This window comes from Salvia splendens, chromosome 7 (genome assembly GCF_004379255.2).
Source record: "Salvia splendens isolate huo1 chromosome 7, SspV2, whole genome shotgun sequence".
Classification (NCBI taxonomy): Eukaryota; Viridiplantae; Streptophyta; class Magnoliopsida; order Lamiales; family Lamiaceae; genus Salvia; species Salvia splendens.
The window spans coordinates 9,475,534-9,495,153 of NC_056038.1; the positions used below are offsets into that span (position 1 = coordinate 9,475,534).

Here is a 19,620-nt window from a genome sequence, read left to right on the forward strand (position 1 = left end):
GCCTGTGTGGTTTGATTTTATTTCATTTATTGTGTTATATTTTGCCTATATTTGATAACTAATGTGGTAGAAATATTAGTCATGACATTAGGTATGTGATTACATCAACAACAGTTGAAACCAGCAAAATATGTAATTCTATTACCTGGGGACCACTCGTTGCCTTGCCAAATGGGAGCAGTGTGTTCTGTTAATGGATAAGATTCGTTAGATATACTACTACTATACCAGTAAATCGCATGATTTTAAATACTTGTGTCCCAACTTAGGTTTGATTTTAAATACTTGTGTCCCAACTTAGGTTTGATTTTAAATGAGTTTTAAGGAATTGATGGAATATAGTATAACAAGTGACATACGTATATGAATGTACAAAGTTAATGGAATATGAATTTTTTTTATATATGATGGGAATGACTTAGTGCAAATGTGGAATTTGTGGTTTAATTCTAAAGAATAGTTTAGACTGAGGCTTTTAAGTTGAGATGGAACAAATTATAAATTGTGATTTCTTAGTGCATGTTTGGTAGACATGTTAAATTAATACAAGATAATTAATTAAGATGAGCTTTAAGATAAAAATATGTTATCTCACTCTTTTGGGTCGTTAAAGAATTCACCTTTTAAAACTAACTTGCTTCGGGCCTTAGCGGACCGAGATGGACTTTGATGATCTAACATGACCTTAGTTTATCTATCAAACAATTAAATAACTCATATATCTTGGTCTTATCTATGCTACCAAATAAGCACTTAAAAGTGGGAGTGGGACGAAGAGAGTATATATTTATGCACTTGATGTGATCTATAGATATATTGTGAATAGAAGATGACTTGTTCAAAACCAATGGTGTGTGTTTGTGGTCCGTGCCCAAAATGTTGTTCCCCTGAATTTCATCCCACCAAAATTATAACCATTAATTGTCCTTGTCAACAATGAAATTTGATTGGACACCACATAATGATATTGCTTTATCTCAGTTAAAATAAAATGCTACTCGTATTATCGATAATTTACAGCCAATCTTATTCTTATAAATGGATAATAATTGTTACAAGATATTATTAATACCTCATTTTAATGATACAAAAACGTGTTTATGACCTTATGATGCCAGCAACATATCTCTAAAATGGAAAATGCCAATTTGATTAAGTTATAGTTCAGTAACATAATTATCCTCCCAATGGCCAAGACAATGAAATACTCCACCAATTATAATGGCATCACGTAGTAAGAAAAGTAAAAAAGATGTGACAATATATAATAATGAAACGTAAAAAAGGGGTCTATCTAAAATAAACTTGTTTGCCTGTTTGTTGGCAACTTGTCACTATATTTAATTGCAAGGCAGTCCCAATCTTAATCCTATTGTAGGTAATATTCTGGAATCACAAAATATGTGGGTCCCTTTGAATCTGCGAGTCGTCTCTATGGCTGATCATGGACAGTTGAAGAATTCACTCAATGTAGATAGGTTTTATATTACTGCTCCCTTTGTTAGGAACATGCATTCTTTCTTCTTAGTCCATCCCACAAGAATATGCATTTCTAATTTTGAAAACTCTTTTCTTTTTAATGAGGTGAGACTCATTACCCACTAACAATACTTTAATTATTTTTTTTCTCTACCTCTCTTTTACTTTACTAATTTTACATTAAAACATGTGCCGAACTTAAAATGCATATTCTTTGGAGACGAAGGGAGTATTATAAAACCTAGTAGTATTTTTATATCACCCTTTTTCATTTTAGTTCATTCAATTACATTTCTTTTTTTTTCAAAAAAATAATATATAAAAATATATTTTTTCTTTTATTCAGCGCATAAAATAACATCTTATAAATCTTATGTCATCATGTGACATTTGCTTTGGCTATTGAGATAGAGGGAGTATAATACTACTCCCTCCGTCCCTCTGTAGTAGAGACATTTCATTTTCAGCACTCATTTTGAAAAAAATGTTAATAAATAATTAAAATAGAGAAAATGTAAAATAAGAGAAAGAATAATATAGTAAAGACTCTTAACTATATTATTCTCTTTTTTACTTTACTTTCTCTCAACTTCAACTATTTATTAATATTTTTTTCAAAACGAGTGCTCAAAATGAAACGCCTCTACTACAGAGGGACGGAAGGAGTAGTATATTTGATGTATTTTAGACTTGTTCAGTTTGAAAAATTATATCTCACAATTGAATATGTACTAAGTATTATGTTTGGTTTATAGAATCTCATACTTGAAAATCAATAATTATATGATAACGAGGCATAACCACCATTCCAACTAAAATAGTATCACAACTTAATTTTAGATGAATAATTATATGATAATGATGTTAAAAAGAAAAAGATATTATAGTAAAATTATAATATTGGAGCCTAAGATATTTGAAGCACTAAGTCTTACTATACATATTTGAAGCACTAAGACTTAGTGACATATTATTGAATAAGATCATAAATCTAGAAATCTAATCTTTCATAATTTAATTCTAAAATAGATAATATGATAGGAGTAGATAATTAGCAATACTTCTACTTGTATGTACGTGTTTAATGGATATAAAGTAGGACCGACAGATAGTGAAGTTGTGGGATCGGATTCACCTTGAAAATAAAAATGATCTGCTCCTTTGTTCTCGCTTTCATTACTTTGTTGCCTCTGCTCAAACTTTACTCAACAATTATCTCACTTCGGTAAGAGGTAAAATCCCTCATCCCATCTCTACACTTTGTTGATCTCCAAAATTGAAGCTTTGCTGTTAAATTTTCTTCATTTTGTGTGTATTTCAAGAAAGTGATGATCTAATTTTACCACTGAGGAGTTTCGGTATAGCAGAGGCAAAATTTAGAGATTTTATTAGATGACATTTGCACTCACTTGTTTGTAAGATGTATAGATCTTGATTTTCTGTTTGTATACATGTCGCAAAATAAACCACTCTCATATTTTCTGATTATAAAATTTGTGCTGGTTAGAATCACATCTTTTAAACACAAAATTTGCATTACCTGATCCTCCTGCATATTTGAAGATTGAAGAAAAAGGGTTTAATTACATTACTGCAACAAAATCTTCCATTGGCAAGAGGATTTATGCAACAATACTTAAATCTATGCTTATACTTGAACCTCTTAGCCTTAATCTCTTGTACTCTTGTTGAATAGTTTTATATGTTCATTGTTTCCAAATGAAAATGTGAATTTCAAGTTTTGATAGTGCTTTTTTTTAATAAAAAGCAACTCTGGTTGATTCTTCAATTTCGGTGATGCTTACTCTCAGTTCCAGCAACAATGCAAGGAGGAATTCAAGCTTTTTTCTCACATAGCAATGTGATCAAGAGCGCAGTCCTGCGCCACCTGCTCGTGGCGCCTCCAGCCGCTCTCTCTCTCATGTTTGCACGCCACGAATCCACGACTGCTACTCGTATGGAGGAGCATGGCTTCGAGAGCACCACCATCTCCGATATTCTTCAAGACAAAGGGAAAACTGCAGATGGATCATGGCTCTGGTGCACCGTGGAGGATACTGTCTACGATGCTGTCAAGTCGGTATATAACTTCTCTCTTCCGCCACATGCCTCACTAGCAATTTTCTGAGCTCGAATTGTTTGATATCTTTACATTGTTTCGTTTCACCATCGGGGCTAGAGTTATAATTTGTGTTTGTGTGCTCTCATTGAAGATGACTCAACACAATGTTGGGGCTCTGGTGGTGGTTAAACCCGTGGCTGGGGAGCACAAGTCTATTGCTGGGATCATCACTGAGAGAGGTAGTATCACCGAAAACTATATTTTTTGAATGGAAACTGAAAATAATGTGCGTGTGTGTGCAAGATATGATGATTTTATGATGCTGTTTTTATCTAGATTATCTGAGGAAAATCATTGTCCAAGGAAGGTCATCCAAGTCAACCAAAGTTGGCGATATCATGACTGAAGAGGTATGCATAAATATTATACATACATATATTCTGTTAGGGTTCACGCGAATGGTCATAATAAACTCTAAATGGACTGACTGATTGCAGAACAAGCTGATCACAGTAACACCAGATACAAAAGTTCTCAAGGCAATGCAGTTGATGACAGGTACTAGTTTCCATTGATACTTGCGATTTCTGCAACAGTCTGGACTAAAATTACTTCAAACTCTTGGTTGGCAGATAATAGGATCAGGCACATTCCGGTGATCACTGAAGGAGGAATGATTGGCATGGTGTCCATCGGAGATGTGGTTCGTGCAGTTGTGAGCGAGCATCGCAATGAGTTGAACCGTCTGAATGCCTTCATACAGGGAGGATACTAACTATGGAGGGACTAAAGATTGCTGTAAATATTTTGCTGCCATGGCCCATGAATCAATCTACTGGAGTGTCTCTGTCAAACGGAGTTCAACAGTAATAATATGCACTCTAAGCTGACTGCTTTGTTTTAATTATGTGTGTGATGATCACACAAAGTCAACTGCTATTTCTAGTGTTTTCTTAGCCCAAGTGTTATGTGGTTTTATTTATTGCCAGTTTGGGAACCATCAGGACAATGATGAATTCCTTCAAGCAAGGTATCAAGTATTGAGACAAAAAAAAGAAAAAATGAAGGTTACGCATATTCTACCGTAGGTTTCGATTTCTATATATTAGAATGTATTTGTACGAAAATTCAGTACTAGAGTATAAGATAAGATGATGTGCTACCAAAATTATAAGCGAAACAAGATTTCGAGGAAAGGCCAGTCTCCACACAAGAAATCATGGAACAAGTCTAACACTACTCCACCCCCATTGAGAAACGATCGCAATCACAAATATCCAACACAAGTAAAATGATCCTACTCAAATCCAACACAGCTCACTCTCATAATAGATACTACTCTGATAGTAGTATTCCGATTGCCCAGTGGCTCCATATCCAAAGCGATCCTCTTACCATTTGATTAAGAATGAATAAGTCACATGATACTCGACCACACCCTTTTAGTTAATGTATAACCACGTTTTAATGCATTACTTGAGACCAAATCTTAAATTAAATAAAAAAAATTGAAGGATGAGATTGTATGGGTTTTAAAAACACTATCATTCACTATAAAGGCATTTACTATGGTGTTTTATTTTATTTTAAATAAATCATAATTATTATAAACTAAAACGGGAGAACTTTGTGTTTTCAAATTTAAAAATTTTAAAACTCAATTCAACCTTCCTTTTTTTAATCTAATCAATTGAGATTTGATCTTTAGTTATGCATTAAAAGTTACTACCTTCGTCCCTCATTAACTGTCACATTTATTTTTTTGCACTCGTTTTGTAAAAATGATACTCCCTCGTCCCATAATAATTGTCACTCTTTTCCATTTCGATCCGTTCCACAATAATTGTCACTCTTTTCCATTTCGATCCGTCCCACAATAATTGTCACACTTCATTTTAACCATAAATAGTAAGTAGGTCTCACATTCCACTAACTCACTTAACTCACATCAAACCAATATAAAAAAGTGGGTCCCACATTCTACTAACTTTTCCAACCAATTTTTCTTTACATTTCTTAAAACCCATACCAACAATAAGAGTACCAATTATTGTGGGAATGAGTGAGTAATAAATAGTTAAATACGAGAAATAATAAAGTATGAGAGAGAACAACTATTTTATTATTTTATCTCTCATACTTTATTACTTCTCGACTTTAAATATATCATTTTTATAAAATCATTGTAGAAATATAAATGTGAGAGTTAATACGGGACGGAGGTACTAGGTAATACTAAACACTACTGATTGAGTATTTCAATATTTACATGATCAAACAAGCTTGACATTATTCAATCCGTAGTATGTGAAATCATGTGACTGAAAATAATATTAATACGTCTATGAATTCGTTGTACGAGTACATTTTGATTTGGTTTTATAAAATCATTGCTGCGTAAGGTTTTGTTAACACGTCTATGAATTATAGTTTGCGGAGTGCTTATCAAATTCTCACTAGTAGTTTCTCATCCCGATCAAAATCATTTGATAAAGCCTAGTTGAGAAGGCGAATTGGTGAGCAGAGTCGATTCCTAAAATTTGTGTTTCTACGTTTCGCCTTGTGAAAATATCTACGAAAATCAACAACTATTTCTGTTTGTTTTAATTTTCGTGTAGCAATGAAATCGGATGCCACTGCTGCCGGCGGCGAGGTGAACGAGCCATCGCCCGACATGTTAAAGAATACGCCGCTGAATATAATGCGGTTGTCTAGTGAGATCGAGCAATGTGAGGGGAGGCAGAAATATCTTGCGCGTACTACCAGTCCCTCCGACGGCGGCGATGTGCGCTGGTACTTTTGCAAGGCTCCGTTGGCGCCAAACGGTGAGTATCGACTGTTTTGTCATTTTGTTCTGAAATGCTTGTATTTTTTGGTGGAAACTGTCTTTGCAATCCGTTGTTGTGTCGAATTGATGCATGTTTATCACTGCATTGCTGTGTGCCAAAGTTGATTTTAACCATAGATGAATTGGAGTTATGCATCTGCTTCTTGTCATCTCAAAACAGGACCCAAGCAATTATGCGAACTTCAAAATCCATTGTGTTCTTTTTTAGGTATTCACTGTGCATATGACTACTAGGACATTCAATTACTCACCGAGTCACTAAACAATAGTCAAAGAATGCATAGGGAAGTAAAGCAGCAGGGACTAGGGACTTCATTAAAAGGTCTAAATCCACAAGAAGCTCACAAGTACAACCTCTACAAGACTTTATATAGTCACACATAATCAAAATTGTCAATTTCTGCAATTTTGAAGGATTTGGTTGTACAACTATGTCCAATCCTTTGTTTACAGTGGAAATAAAGATAACAAAATATGTGAGACCATACTTGGATTGTACTAGTTTCCATACTCGACTGCCAATACCAGCTCCATTTTCAATTTATAATGAGAGTCTGGACGATGATAGTATCTCATTTATAACAAATTAACGGAGTCCATCTGGGAATCATTTAAGAAACCTTAATTGTTATTTCAAGAGGAGGTAATTTAATTAAAAAATTCTAGTGTATATTCATGATACATACTCCCTCCCAGAAAATCGTGCATACTTTTCCATTTTAGGGTGTTTCACAAAATAGTGCACATTTCTTAACTTTTACCTTTCTTCATACTTTACCGTCATTTGCACACCTACTTACATAAAAAACAAACATGACTCACCAGTCACCATTATCCGCGTTAACTAACATAAAGAACAACAACATGGGGCCTTTCTTCACTCACAAAATACACTACCTAACTTTTATTAAAACCCATGCCACACCAAGGCATACACTATTTTGTGGGACAAAGGGAATATATGGTAATGATCAGTACCTCTTGTTTTTCTCAGAGTTAGCTGCATCAGTCCCTCAGACAGAAATTGTTGGAAAAGGTGATTATTTTCGATTTGGTATGAGGGATTCTCTTGCAATAGAGGCGTCATTCTTGCAGGTCATGCCACTTTCTTCTGTTTTGTTGATTTCTCAATATCTCATGGATATCTTATTTTCATTTTGAATAGAAAATAATGTGCCTTGGATATGAGTACTCTACTTGATGCCATTTCCTACATTTGCAGAGAGAGGATGAGTTACTTTCAACCTGGTGGAAAGAGTGTGCAGAGAGCAGCGCTGGCCCTATAGAGACAAGTTTTGTTTCAAAGTCACCCTTACATATAAACAGAACACTGCCAGGAACTCCACAATCCAACCAACGATATTCAACTGACGAAGAAAGAGTTGGTGTCCCTGTAAAGGGAGGCCTATATGAGGTATTGCTATATGCAATTGTGTTATCAATTGATATAGTTGTATTTGGTATAGTTATATTTGGTATACTTATGATCCGTAGTAGTCCGTTTAAGAGAGGTGGCTACTTTATAAAGGGAGAGTTGATAGCCTTTTCATATGTAGCTCACCATCATTTATAGCTTAATGGAATCAAAGTACATTATTGGTTCTACAAACTTTATACGCTAATTCAGATAATGGGCTTGAAATACAATAATAAGCAGATATGCTGGTTAACCGGATGCTCTTTTACCTTCTGGCTTGTTGCATTTGGTTTGGTTTGGTTTGGGGGTGAGACGCATTCTGTAAACAACCAGTTGTAACTCTAGAATTGTAATTTCAGCTAGTTATGTTTATTCCATGTTGTGCCCCTAGTCCTTTTAAATCCCTCTCCCCAACAAAGAATTCTGCAATATTCCGAGTTGTAATCCTTCAAGGGAGATTTAATTTTGCTACTAATCAAATAGACCGACTTTATACCAATTTGATCAATCCCAACTGATATTGAAATGCAACAATGCTAATAAGGCACTTACCTTAGGTAGGGATGCCAAATAACAGCTACATTATGTTTTTACGTAATGGGTTACTTTAAAAACTAACAAAATATCAGGTCTTCTGATGAATGAGTAGAACATAGGGGCCATAGGGCTTGATTGAACCCACTCTATTAACTTTTTATGGAAAAAACATAATCATATGGATGGAGAATGTTGATCATAAAGCAAATGCATCAACAAATACAATATACATGTATAGATATCTGCACCATTAAAACTTGTGGGCTCATTCACTTCGTTGTGCTAGTTTGCCTGTCACTTGTGTGTGTATTTCAACTTTGACAAGTCCAATATTAAGGATCTTGAAAATAATGAAGTTCAATGAAAAAAAAATTCACCTAAAAGTTCCTATGTGTACCTCCACTGGTTGATCACATACAACGGCAGTCTGGCTCTTTGTTTGTTGCACCATATAAAATCTTATTTTGGACTGACAGTAGAAGTACTATCCTATAACTGACAAATTTTCCCTTTCTGTAATCAAGTTCTGTAGGATATATTTGCATGGACCAATAATTATATGTCAACAGAACAACAACAATTGTGCCCCTAATTCATTTTTTTGCAAAACGACTTATGGTTTACTTTTGTGGGTAAATCTTTGTAATAAACTTTGTGACATCTAAACACTTCATTCTGCAGTAGAGATTCAATTTGCTCTAGATAGACGAATCTTCAACTCTTGGTAACAATGCATATTTTTCTTTATCACTCTTGACATATTATGCTCATACTTTCCAGTTACTGCTGAAGTGGGTTTATCATATTGCCCATATTTGTTTTGAGAATGCATGTCTATTCTCTTTAACAATTATGTAATGTATAGAAATTTTGCAGATCCGTCATCCATTGGGTGCATTTGTTCACTGCATAAATGAAGAAGCGTAAAATGTTGAACGGTTTTAATTAGTGCAGGTGGATTTGGTCAGGAGACATTGTTTTCCCGTATACTGGAATGGACATAATCGCAGGGTCCTACGAGGCCACTGGTTTGCTTGTAAAGGTGGTCTGGATTGGCTTCCACTGCGCGAGGATGTTTCTGAGCAGTTGGAATACGCATATCGCAATCAGGTGCTCACTAATCCCTTCTTATTGGTGTATTTGTGGTGAATCAAGTAGATTAGAAGGGCATGGGGCCTTGCCATGTTCCTGAAGACTATGTAGATAAAGGTGCTTGATTTTTTTGATTTATATTCCAACCTTCCCCTTTTTTCTCTATTGTCTTTTAGGCTCTTTCTATGCCTCTGATTAATTTAATGGACTTTACTGGTCTAGTTATGACTTTCTTTTTATCGCGAGTTAATCTCAAAGCCTGAATAAGGTTGGGTGCCTGCATTCAGGTTTGGCGCCGAAGAACGTTTCAATTGTCAGGTCTCTATGCTGCACGAGTTGATATACAAGGCCCTACTCCAGTATGCCTTTCTGCTCTAATTTAAAATTACTTTTCATAGTTTTTAAGTTAAGCTATATATGGTTTCTGGCTTCAGGGACATGACAAGTAACCGCATCTAATGCCAATGTTATGGTTAGGGACTACATGCCCTTTTCACTGGGGAAGATGATACGTGGAAAGCATGGCTAGGTGTAGATGTTTCTGGAATTTCTGGTGTTGTGAAATTCGGAAAGAATGGGATCAACATAAGACGTGGATATGCTCCACCTCAGTCTCAGAAACCAACCCAGGTAATTCATTTCACTTGTAATTATTGTTGGCTAACTATGTCTTAGAATGCCGATTACCTATTAATTTCTTGGAACTTAGCGTCATTTTCTACTACGTTTCTCTAAGATTGGAGTGGAAGAGGATTTCTTAATCTACTAGAGTATTTATGGTCCATGATCGATATAGGCTTGGCTATTGACAGTGATAGAACTATTGAAGTAGGCGTTGGATTGCTGAAATTCTCAAAGGGACAGGCAGGGAATATCGAAGAACAGAGAAGTGCTGATCACAAATTGATAAAACTGAACTACTAGGAAATAAAACAACTAATGATACGTCACCTTGAAGAGGGCCACAGCTATGAGAAGGGCTACACTCAACAATCATTGGTACTAAAGACTAATTTTATGGAAACTTCAAACTACTACCAAACAATTCCGGATCCCCTTTTTACTTAATTAACACAATTCAAACTGGCGTAAAAAAGGAAAGGACATATTCATGGGAAAGACTTGAAGAAGAGAAATGTACCACATAGATTAAGTTTCTAGAGAATACAATATTGAGAGAGACCAAAGATGAAGAAGGAAAAATGTACTGCAAAGAGAGGGAGAGACGCATAGAGAGAGAGACAGTAGAGAACGCTCTTTTTTAAAATCCTATATTAGGGAAAATGAATACCTAGGTTGAGATGATGAAAAAGAATATTGATATTTTATACTTCCACTGTCCACTACCTATAGTCTTCATAGTGGATGTCACTATTGAATAATGTTGCTACAACTGTCTTCACTCTTCATTTTGTTTCAGGATGAATTACGTCAACAACAGGAGGAAGAGATGGATGATTACTGTTCACAGGTGAGACAAGATTTCAGTGAGGATATTGGTGTGAAATTTTTAGAGTACGTGAGAAATATGTATGCCAATTGGCAAAACAAATTGTTGTTTGATGGATGAATACTTTCTCTACCAAAAATATGTTTTCTTATTAATGACTAGTTCTTTGTATGTATTGACACATTTTTAAGTAAGAACAGAGTTAGACCATCTTTAACAGGACAGGTATAATGATTCTGAATGGCCAAATGAAAAGACTCGATGTTTGCTCCTCCTATTATAATATTTAATATCATTGCTTATGTCTTTTTTTGCATTCATAATTATTGAGTTTTAATATGAGTCATGAGATGCAAATACGTTTTACATATTATTAAGATTAAACATATAAACAAAAATATTCTGGAATATTCCTTTTTTTATATATAAAATAGAGCAGATGGTTGGGGGATGAGTATAAATTCTGCTGTAAAATAGATACTACCTCCTTCCATGAAAATGGGACCCGCCTTATTAGAGTAAAAATTTTCTCTCTAATAAGGCGGGTCCCATTTTCACTAATAATACTTCAACCACTTTTTCTCTCCATCTCTGTCTTATTTTACCAATTTTATATTAAAATTTGTGTCATTTACTACTAAGACTATTTTTTATGGACGGTGGTAGTATAAGTTTTCTGTAAAATGGAGATGCCTTTAGCTATTTCTTGTCCATGGATGAGACTGCTGAAAGTTTTTGTTAGATAGCAATTCTTGTGAGATCATTATGGCACCTTCCTGACCAAGCTTGGAGTTTTCTCATTCAAAGCTCATACATGGTAAAGTTGACGTGATGGATGCCTGAAATGGTGGACATTGATTGATGAATAGATCGATTCTGTTTCTCATGGAAAATAACTTGCATGTCTCTCGTTTATCATTCAAGCAATGTAAATTGATCTGAAACCAGTACTGCAAGGAACTATATGTTAAGATGTTTGCATGTTCGTTCTCATATATTTAGTGAGTTACATACATTATAAACTTTTAATAGTCGAATATGGTGATATTGAACATTGAATTTTTCAGCTTGTATTTATCATAGAACTATGGCGATGCTAAGGCTCGGTATGGATTTCTAGAAGGATGTTTTTCTCCTTTTCCTGTCCTTGAGTTTACTATGCATTTAGTTCAGTGATGATCTTCCATTAAGCAAAGTTCCTTTTATTTCAAGCTGTGTCTGATTGTTTTCTGGTGTAGGTTCCTGTTGGACATTTAGTCTTCATGGTTCACGGCATTGGTCAAAGGTTGGAGAAATCCAATTTGGTGGATGATGTTGGAGATTTTCGCCTTATAACTGCAAGGGTTGCTGAAAGGCACCTTACTTTTCATCAACTTGCCACTCAACGAATACTTTATATCCCATGCCAGGTAGTTTATTACCCTGTTTATTACTGAATCCCACTTGATTGTCCTCTTTTTAGTCCATGTTGCCATTCTTGATAACATTTACCTTTACCATTGTATATAACTGATTTTGCAAAGTGAAATATTATGAAATTATTTGACTGACCTTTCCTGTATCAACACTGATGTGGAGATTTTTTTGGATATTGATGTGCGCACACGTACACACATGCAAAACTGAGATATGTGGACCTTGCTATGAATATATATGCACTAAAGTTCTAGAAATAATTTTGGGCTTGATACCACATATAGTGCTCAAACAGTAAACTTTTAAAACAGATTTTATATGAATAATCTTGGAAAGCTATAATTCCCATCAAGTATTTGTATTGATGGTTTCTCAGCAAGGACTATTGGCCTTGCATTTCTAGTTCTCTTCTCCTTCCAGGTGGGGGAGGGAAATCTTTTCTATACATACACTTTTTTAAAACATTTATTGGTTTCATATGAAGTTTAGTTTGGCCACGTGAAGAGGAGTTTATTAAAATGGTGGATGGCCACAAGATGATTGGTGGAACCTAAACTATTCCGAATTTATTGATGAAACTGCTTGGCTTTTCCTTACAGTTGATCCCTAAAGAATTTACAATAATTTAAAAGTAGCTAGTTTTTTTTGTATATAGTCAGCCAGGCCTGGTCATTGTGACCCTTTGGAGGCACCCCTTCTCCCAAAGTTACAGGGCTAAGAACATCATGTGCTTAACCTATCAATTGACATCCTAATTATTGCTGAGTCGTGTGTGCATTGGTTGATAAAGCATTGAATCATAGCCCACTTTTTCTTTATATCCTGGGAAGGAGACTCTTACATATAGGGTGCCTGCTTTTTCCTTGGCTGAAGGTGGGGGACACATACAGATAAAATACACTTGAAGAGATGGTGTGAAAAATCAACAACTTTTTTCCCCTCTTTGTCCCACTATATCATTAAGTACATACTTCATCAAATTAGAATGATGATCTAATTGTTTGCCTTATTGTAAAAAATAGCTTAGCATCATCCTCATAGCTGTTGAGATAGGCCTGCAGAAGAGCAAAGAACAATATGGTCTCTGGTTGAAAATATGTTCTTTAGTATCCATGAGTTGTTTTGAGATATTCTAGTTAATTACCAATCCATGAGGATTCTGTTAAGACGGCTACTATTGCAAATTTTTATTTTTATTTTAGTTTTATGCTTTACTTTTGTTGTGACAGAATAGAGCAATTGTGTAATCGAGATAAACAGAAACCTAAAGAGACACAGAATTTACGTGGTAATCGGGCCGGGGGCACTCCGCCCCCCCGGACCCCAGGCAAGGGGGCGTCGCCCCCCTTGACCCCCTGACTCGCTGACTTTGGCTAGCGGCAAACTATACAGATTCAAGGCATAGTAACAACTTTTTTTGCTTGCAATACCATCCTGATGCTTATGAGAACCAATGTTCGTAATGCTGTTATCATTATTAGTTTGTCTTCTCAGAATGACTCATCTCATGTACCCCAACTTCTTTAGTCATGAAATTTGTTTGTTTCGTTGTAATAATAGTAGTATAATACTTTTTGCTTTTGACAGTGGAGGAAGGGATTGACTCTCAGTGGAGAAGCTGCAGTTGAGAAAATTACTTTGGATGGCGTCCGAGGGCTACGCAGGATGTTGAGTGCAACCGTTCATGATGTCCTATACTATATGAGCCCAATATACTGTCAAGAGATAATAGATTCGGTAACTAGCTTCTGATGATCTCTTTTCTACACTATTCACTGACTTCACTTTCTTTTTCTAGATATGTAGATGTTTTTTTTTCTGGTTTTAACATCTGTGTTTTCTCAGAAATTGTGATTTCCGTGTGTTACTAAAGGTCATAGTTGATTTTATAATCATATCAAAACATGCGAAATAGGTACCTATATATTTATTATAGTAAGTGGAGTATCATTTATATGGTTTGATAACCCAGTTATCCTCCATTGTGGGAAAAATTGTTGATTGAAATATATCAATATTGTGTTTCTGCTCTTAATTCTGCTAGCATTTTGTTTATGGTCTTCAGCATCCTATCAAGCAGAGAATACTTCTGCTTTTTATCTGGAGTATTATGTCTCCTACCAAACAGTTGATTACCTTACGTTCGGTCTGTTAATTTTAGCTGTTTACATGGCATGTCCAGGTATCCAACCAACTTAACAAATTATATCTGAAGTTTTTGAAGAGGAATCCTGGTTATGATGGAAAGGTATTGGCCAAAGAAAATATGTTCAACTATCTATATGGCCAAAGAAAATATGTTCAACTATCTATATAATAGTATAATTATAATTAGACTTATCCAAACATGTCACCCGATTTTAGTTGTCTAATAGTGATTCCAATTTATGTAGGTTTCAATTTATGGTCACTCTCTGGGTAGTGTACTGTCTTATGACATCCTTTGTCATCAAGAGACTTTGACCTCACCATTCCCAATGGAGTGGATGTACAAAGAAAAAAATAAAAACAATATTCCTCATTCTGTCAGGAATAATTTAACATCTAATAACAGTCCCAACTCAAATTCTCGGTGTGAGAGCTCAGAGAATGTTTTAAGTGAGAACATGGATCTTGTAGAAGAGCCTACAGAGGGAACTTCCAATCCATTGGGGCCTCCGATATCATCAGAGTCTGATTTATCATCATTGGGTGGAAATGCCGATGAACTTTTCCACAGTTTATATGACATGGATTTCAATAAAAATGACCCGATAAATGAACCCGATACCATGAGAACTGATGCTGTACTGTTCGACGACAGTACAGAAAATTTTCATCGTAGTAAAGCTGATAAAATTAGGTTATTGATGGAAGAGGTAATTAGTGATGACTTAGCTTTGTGTGCTTGCCTCAATATCTTCGTATGCTTCTTACCATAGTTTCATTGTCTCAGAAAGATTTGCTAAAAGCAAAAGTCAAAGAGTTTGAAGCTGATTGTTATGGCAAAGGTATGAATATGCAGTTTCAGTGTAGTTTCAAATGCTTTTTTGGACTGTACTTGTTTGTCTTAAGTATTCTCATTGATCTTAAACACCAATGTCCCGTAATTGATAAGAGGTACTATCAGTGAATGCAAAGAAGAATTCCTCAGACGTAAACCAGTCTGATCCTAAGAGACGTCAGCATGGGCATAGAGATTGTTTGAAGAGTTATACCCCTCAGATCAGATATACAAAGTTAGAATTCAAAGTAACATCTTCTCTCTCTTTGAAAATATCTTTCTTTCTGTTTACATATCGCGTACACCCTCTCCAAAAACATCTTGATCGTCTTCCATATATATATATATAGAAGTTCATAGGTTGAATAATACACATTACTTTGATGTCAGGTTGACACATTCTTTGCAGTTGGGTCTCCTCTTGGAGTTTTTCTCTCCCTTCGAAATGTTCGTATTGGGATTGGTAATAACTGATGCTTTTGAAAGTGGCTATACTATTTTCTTTCTTGACCTTCTACTTCTCCTTTTAGGTAGTGTGGAAGTTCTCTTTAAGCATGAGAGATGAGAGCATCATGGAAAAAATGTATAGTTTATCATTACATAGATCAGAGCATATATTTGATTTCTATGGATTTCACTATTCACTTCTGAAATATTTCTCCATTTTGGTCGCATTGATTGGTTTGTTAACAAATAATAGCTGCATTAAGTTGGCTGGGTTTAGCATCAACTGTTCTTACACGTCCGTCACTACTAATCGTTCCAAATGGACATTACAATGCTGGGGAATACATACACACAAAAGGTTCATCCTTCCTGTGGAGTTAACACTGCCCTGAAATTGTGGAAAAAATGCTTTGCACAGTCGAGTCATATTAGTCTTTTGGGCCTTCTTTAGAAGTTAGAACGAAGCATTATTTTCTGGGTTTTCCATGACTTACTGTCATACTTGGTTGTTTTTCTTACAGTCTGATGGATTTGGGTACAGTTGACTAGAATATCTCCTGATGTTTGCATTGCTAGGCAAAGGGAAAGAGTATTGGAAAGAGAAAAATATAAATGAAGAGATGCCAGCATGTCGGCAAATGTTTAATATCTTCCATCCATTTGATCCTGTAGCATATAGGCATGTCTTCTACCCCTTCAATTAGAATAGTTATAACTCCTTGTGATAAGCTTCATTTTCACATATTATTTATTTGCCACAGAATTGAACCACTCGTCTGTGAAGAAATTATGCACAAACCTCCTGTCATTATTCCTTATCACAGGGGTGGGAAACGGCTGTATGTTGTGCTCAAGGTAAGGAACTGTTGTCTTGAATGCTTGTGGGTTAGTTCCTCCTTGATTTTTGGTTTTGATATAATGTTAAACAGGAATTCAAAGAACGCTTAGCATCGTGTTCTCAGGCAGTAAGGAATCACTTTAGCAGAGTTAGGGTAGGTAATTGTTGGTTTTCTTACTATTATTTCAGAAATCACCTTAATTTTTGGCAATTCTTCTGTAAGTAGGCATCTGGAAAGTTATTTGATGCAGCGGCAAAAATTACATTTCTTGATCGTGTCAATAGGTTCAGGCATGATAACTTGTTACTTATATTTGTTTTGTTGAATAACTTACCAAATTGCTTATGATTACAAGCGTATGAACTACAATATAATTGAGAATTGAATGCTGGATCTTAATTGTTAAGGACCTATCATTTCTTCTATCTTTTGCTTTTTCCAGGCAATTAAGAAACACAATATGATATCCTTCAATTGAAATTAAGCCCAACATTATGCTCGAGCGTTAGGAGTAAGTATTTTTAAGGAGCTTTGCACAGTTCTGCTTCGCCAAAGAATTTTCTGGCAATCATGCTGTGACAAGTTAGCTCAAATTCTGCTCTGTTTGCAAGTAATACTATATGTTAAGCACTGCATCAATACAGTACATATTTACATATGTGAATCACATGATTGGATTTATTTGTGAGTCTTACTGAAAGCTTAATTAATGAGTTAAGTGCTCCTATGTAGGTTAAAGTGCTAACACTATGCGAATCTAGGTCAGATGATGAGGATGGTAAGTTCTTTAAAGCCATTAGATTTAAAATTTCTGCTTACCCACTCCTTGTATCGAGATGTAGAGGCTCTACTTTTTCTTTGTGCTAAATTTACTGCAATGTATTTGCCCTATTGCAGAGCAATCTGCTAGCAGTCATAAAAAGAATGAGAGATCATACGGTATGATCATGATGAATAGGCTTACGGGAAGTAGAGACGGGCGAGTTGATCATGTATTGCAAGTATGTGCTATCACTGATGTCCAACTTCGTCCAAATCACAACATCCGTCTGAAAAATTGTATCATGGTGTAACTCTCTTATTTTCTTTGCTAATGCAGGATAAAACCTTCCGGCATCCGTATGTATCAACCATCGGGGCGCACACGTAAGCTTCACCATTCTGATTGAGACATTTGCTTTGTTAGCTTCTACAGTGTTGTCGAAACTGAGGTGAAATCGATTTTTGTCAGAAACTACTGGAGAGACTACGACACGGCTCTCTTCATGCTACGGCACTTATACAGGGACGTAGCAGAGGAACCGAATTTGAGCAGTGAGGAGCTGGAAGGCAGCTCGAGGAGTAGCTTGAAGGGGTGGTCTAAACAGAGGGAGATACTCGGCGAAGAGCTCCCATTGACGTTTGCTGATAACGTCTTCATAAAGCATTTCTCCTACCAAGTGAAGAAAATGTCCAAAAAGCACTGAATTGTCAATTTTGAGGTTCCACGTTCACTAGTCACTACATATGCTTCATCGACTTCAACTGCGGTTAGTTTTGATTAGATTTTTTAGCAGGCGATTGGTATGCTCAGAAAGGAAAATGCAGGTTGGGAAATATGGCTAGTGAATAGTAGCAAGGAGATTGAGGCTTTGAGCATTCCTAAAAAGTAACGCTTTTGAGCTTTCCTTGTGCATATATTTCTCAAGTATTGCTCTAGTGTCAAATACTTATATAAATCATGAAGGCCACCAAAGTTGGCCCGGCCACCATTTGTGGCTCTCTTGTGGCCCTCCGCAATGGTAAATTAACAAAACTATAAAAACAAAGAGGGCCACGAAATGTGGCTCTCTACAAAAAATAAAAATTGATTGCCTTTTTAAATGATATTTTTAATTTAAGTTCAATAAATTTTATTAGACTACAATTTATTATATTTATAATTTTAATTAAAATAAAATAATTTGGAATAAAAAAAAATTAACAAGAACTTCGTTGTACTATATTAAATTAGGAAAATTATACAACGAAAGTTTTCTAGTTTAAAAACAATAACCCGAAAACCCATATCACTCTGCGGCGCTCCTTCTACGGTTCCAGACCTCTTCAACCATATCAGCCTGCAGTGATGTATGCGATATTTGGCTCCGCATATCGGTGTACTGCTGGATCAAGTATTCATTAGTACGTGGTACACTCATCTGCAGGGGCTTCATGGCAGTACCCGAGCTCGAACTAGCACCATCTTTCGGTGTCCATCGCTCTGCAGCAAATCCTTCGTCAGCTATTATCATATTGTGCAATATGATACATGCAGTCATGATGTCTGATACATAATTTTCGTGCCATTGTCGAACCGGGCACCGTATGATGGCCCATCGCGCTTGGAGGACACCAAAAGCTCGCTCAACATCCTTCCTAGCACCCTCTTGTTTTTTCGAGAAGTAGGTTTGCTTCGGCCCAACGGGTTGTCGGATCGACTTCACAAACACGGGCCAACGAGGGTATATCCCATCGGCCAAATAGTATCTCATGTTGTACTGCGTGCCGTTGGCCATGAATCTAACTTGCGGACCCTCACCCCGGCTCTCGTCATTGAACAAGTGGGACGAACGTAGAACGTTGATGTCGTTGTTCGACCCAGCGACCCCAAAATACGCATGCCAGATTCGCAAGCGATAATCAGCAATGGCTTCCAGGATCATCGTGGGATGTCGACCTTTGAAACCAGAAGTGAACTGCCTCTTCCAAGCCACCGGGCAGTTCCGCCACTTCCAGTGCATGCAATCGATGCTCCCCAACATCCCTGGAAAATGATGTACCGTCCCGTGCATATCAATCAGTTGCTGGCAATCATCGGCCGTTGGCTTCCGTAGATACTCCCCTTTGAAGATATCCTTAATGCCCCTACAAAACTGCCTCAACGTCTGTAGGGCAGTCGTTTCGCCCATCTGTAGGTATTCGTCGAACATGTCGGCGGGCCCGGCATAGGCAAGCTGCCTAATTGCCACCGTACACTTCTGGTATGTCGACAAGCCGGGTCGGCCGGTGGCATCATATCGCAAGTTGAA

General features: G+C 36.2%; 2 protein-coding genes across 9 annotated transcripts; both read left to right on the top strand.

Annotated features, from left to right (window-relative positions):
* Positions 1–2,573: 2,573 nt before the first annotated feature.
* Positions 2,574–4,628, top strand: LOC121810927 (CBS domain-containing protein CBSX3, mitochondrial-like). Of its 2 annotated transcripts, none has more exons than XM_042211665.1 (6): positions 2,574–2,711; positions 3,291–3,559; positions 3,693–3,780; positions 3,878–3,951; positions 4,039–4,099; positions 4,174–4,628. In XM_042211665.1, the coding sequence occupies exons 2-6, from the start codon at positions 3,302–3,304 to the stop codon at positions 4,314–4,316; spliced, it is 624 nt and encodes a 207-aa protein (XP_042067599.1). In that variant the 5' UTR covers positions 2,574–2,711; positions 3,291–3,301; the 3' UTR covers positions 4,317–4,628. The 2 variants fall into 2 exon arrangements, with proteins under 2 accessions (XP_042067599.1, XP_042067600.1); XM_042211666.1 differs by having other exon boundaries at positions 2,604–2,704.
* Positions 4,629–5,854: 1,226 nt separating this feature from the next.
* LOC121811367 (phospholipase SGR2-like) lies at positions 5,855–18,288 on the top strand. Of its 7 annotated transcripts, none has more exons than XM_042212209.1 (22): positions 5,855–6,057; positions 6,160–6,366; positions 7,384–7,484; positions 7,612–7,803; positions 9,298–9,453; positions 9,723–9,794; positions 9,913–10,065; positions 10,856–10,906; positions 12,124–12,294; positions 13,889–14,038; positions 14,484–14,549; positions 14,695–15,159; positions 15,237–15,291; positions 15,399–15,532; positions 15,675–15,747; positions 16,308–16,410; positions 16,493–16,586; positions 16,661–16,723; positions 17,303–17,348; positions 17,468–17,571; positions 17,670–17,716; positions 17,802–18,288. In XM_042212209.1, the coding sequence occupies exons 2-22, from the start codon at positions 6,162–6,164 to the stop codon at positions 18,034–18,036; spliced, it is 2,736 nt and encodes a 911-aa protein (XP_042068143.1). In that variant the 5' UTR covers positions 5,855–6,057; positions 6,160–6,161; the 3' UTR covers positions 18,037–18,288. The 7 variants fall into 7 exon arrangements, 5 of the variants coding, with proteins under 5 accessions (XP_042068143.1, XP_042068144.1, XP_042068145.1 ...); XM_042212210.1 differs by having other exon boundaries at positions 15,411–15,532; XR_006052535.1 differs by lacking the exons at positions 17,670–17,716; positions 17,802–18,288 and adding an exon at positions 17,013–17,180 and having other exon boundaries at positions 17,468–17,572.
* The last annotated feature ends 1,332 nt before the right edge of the window (positions 18,289–19,620 follow it).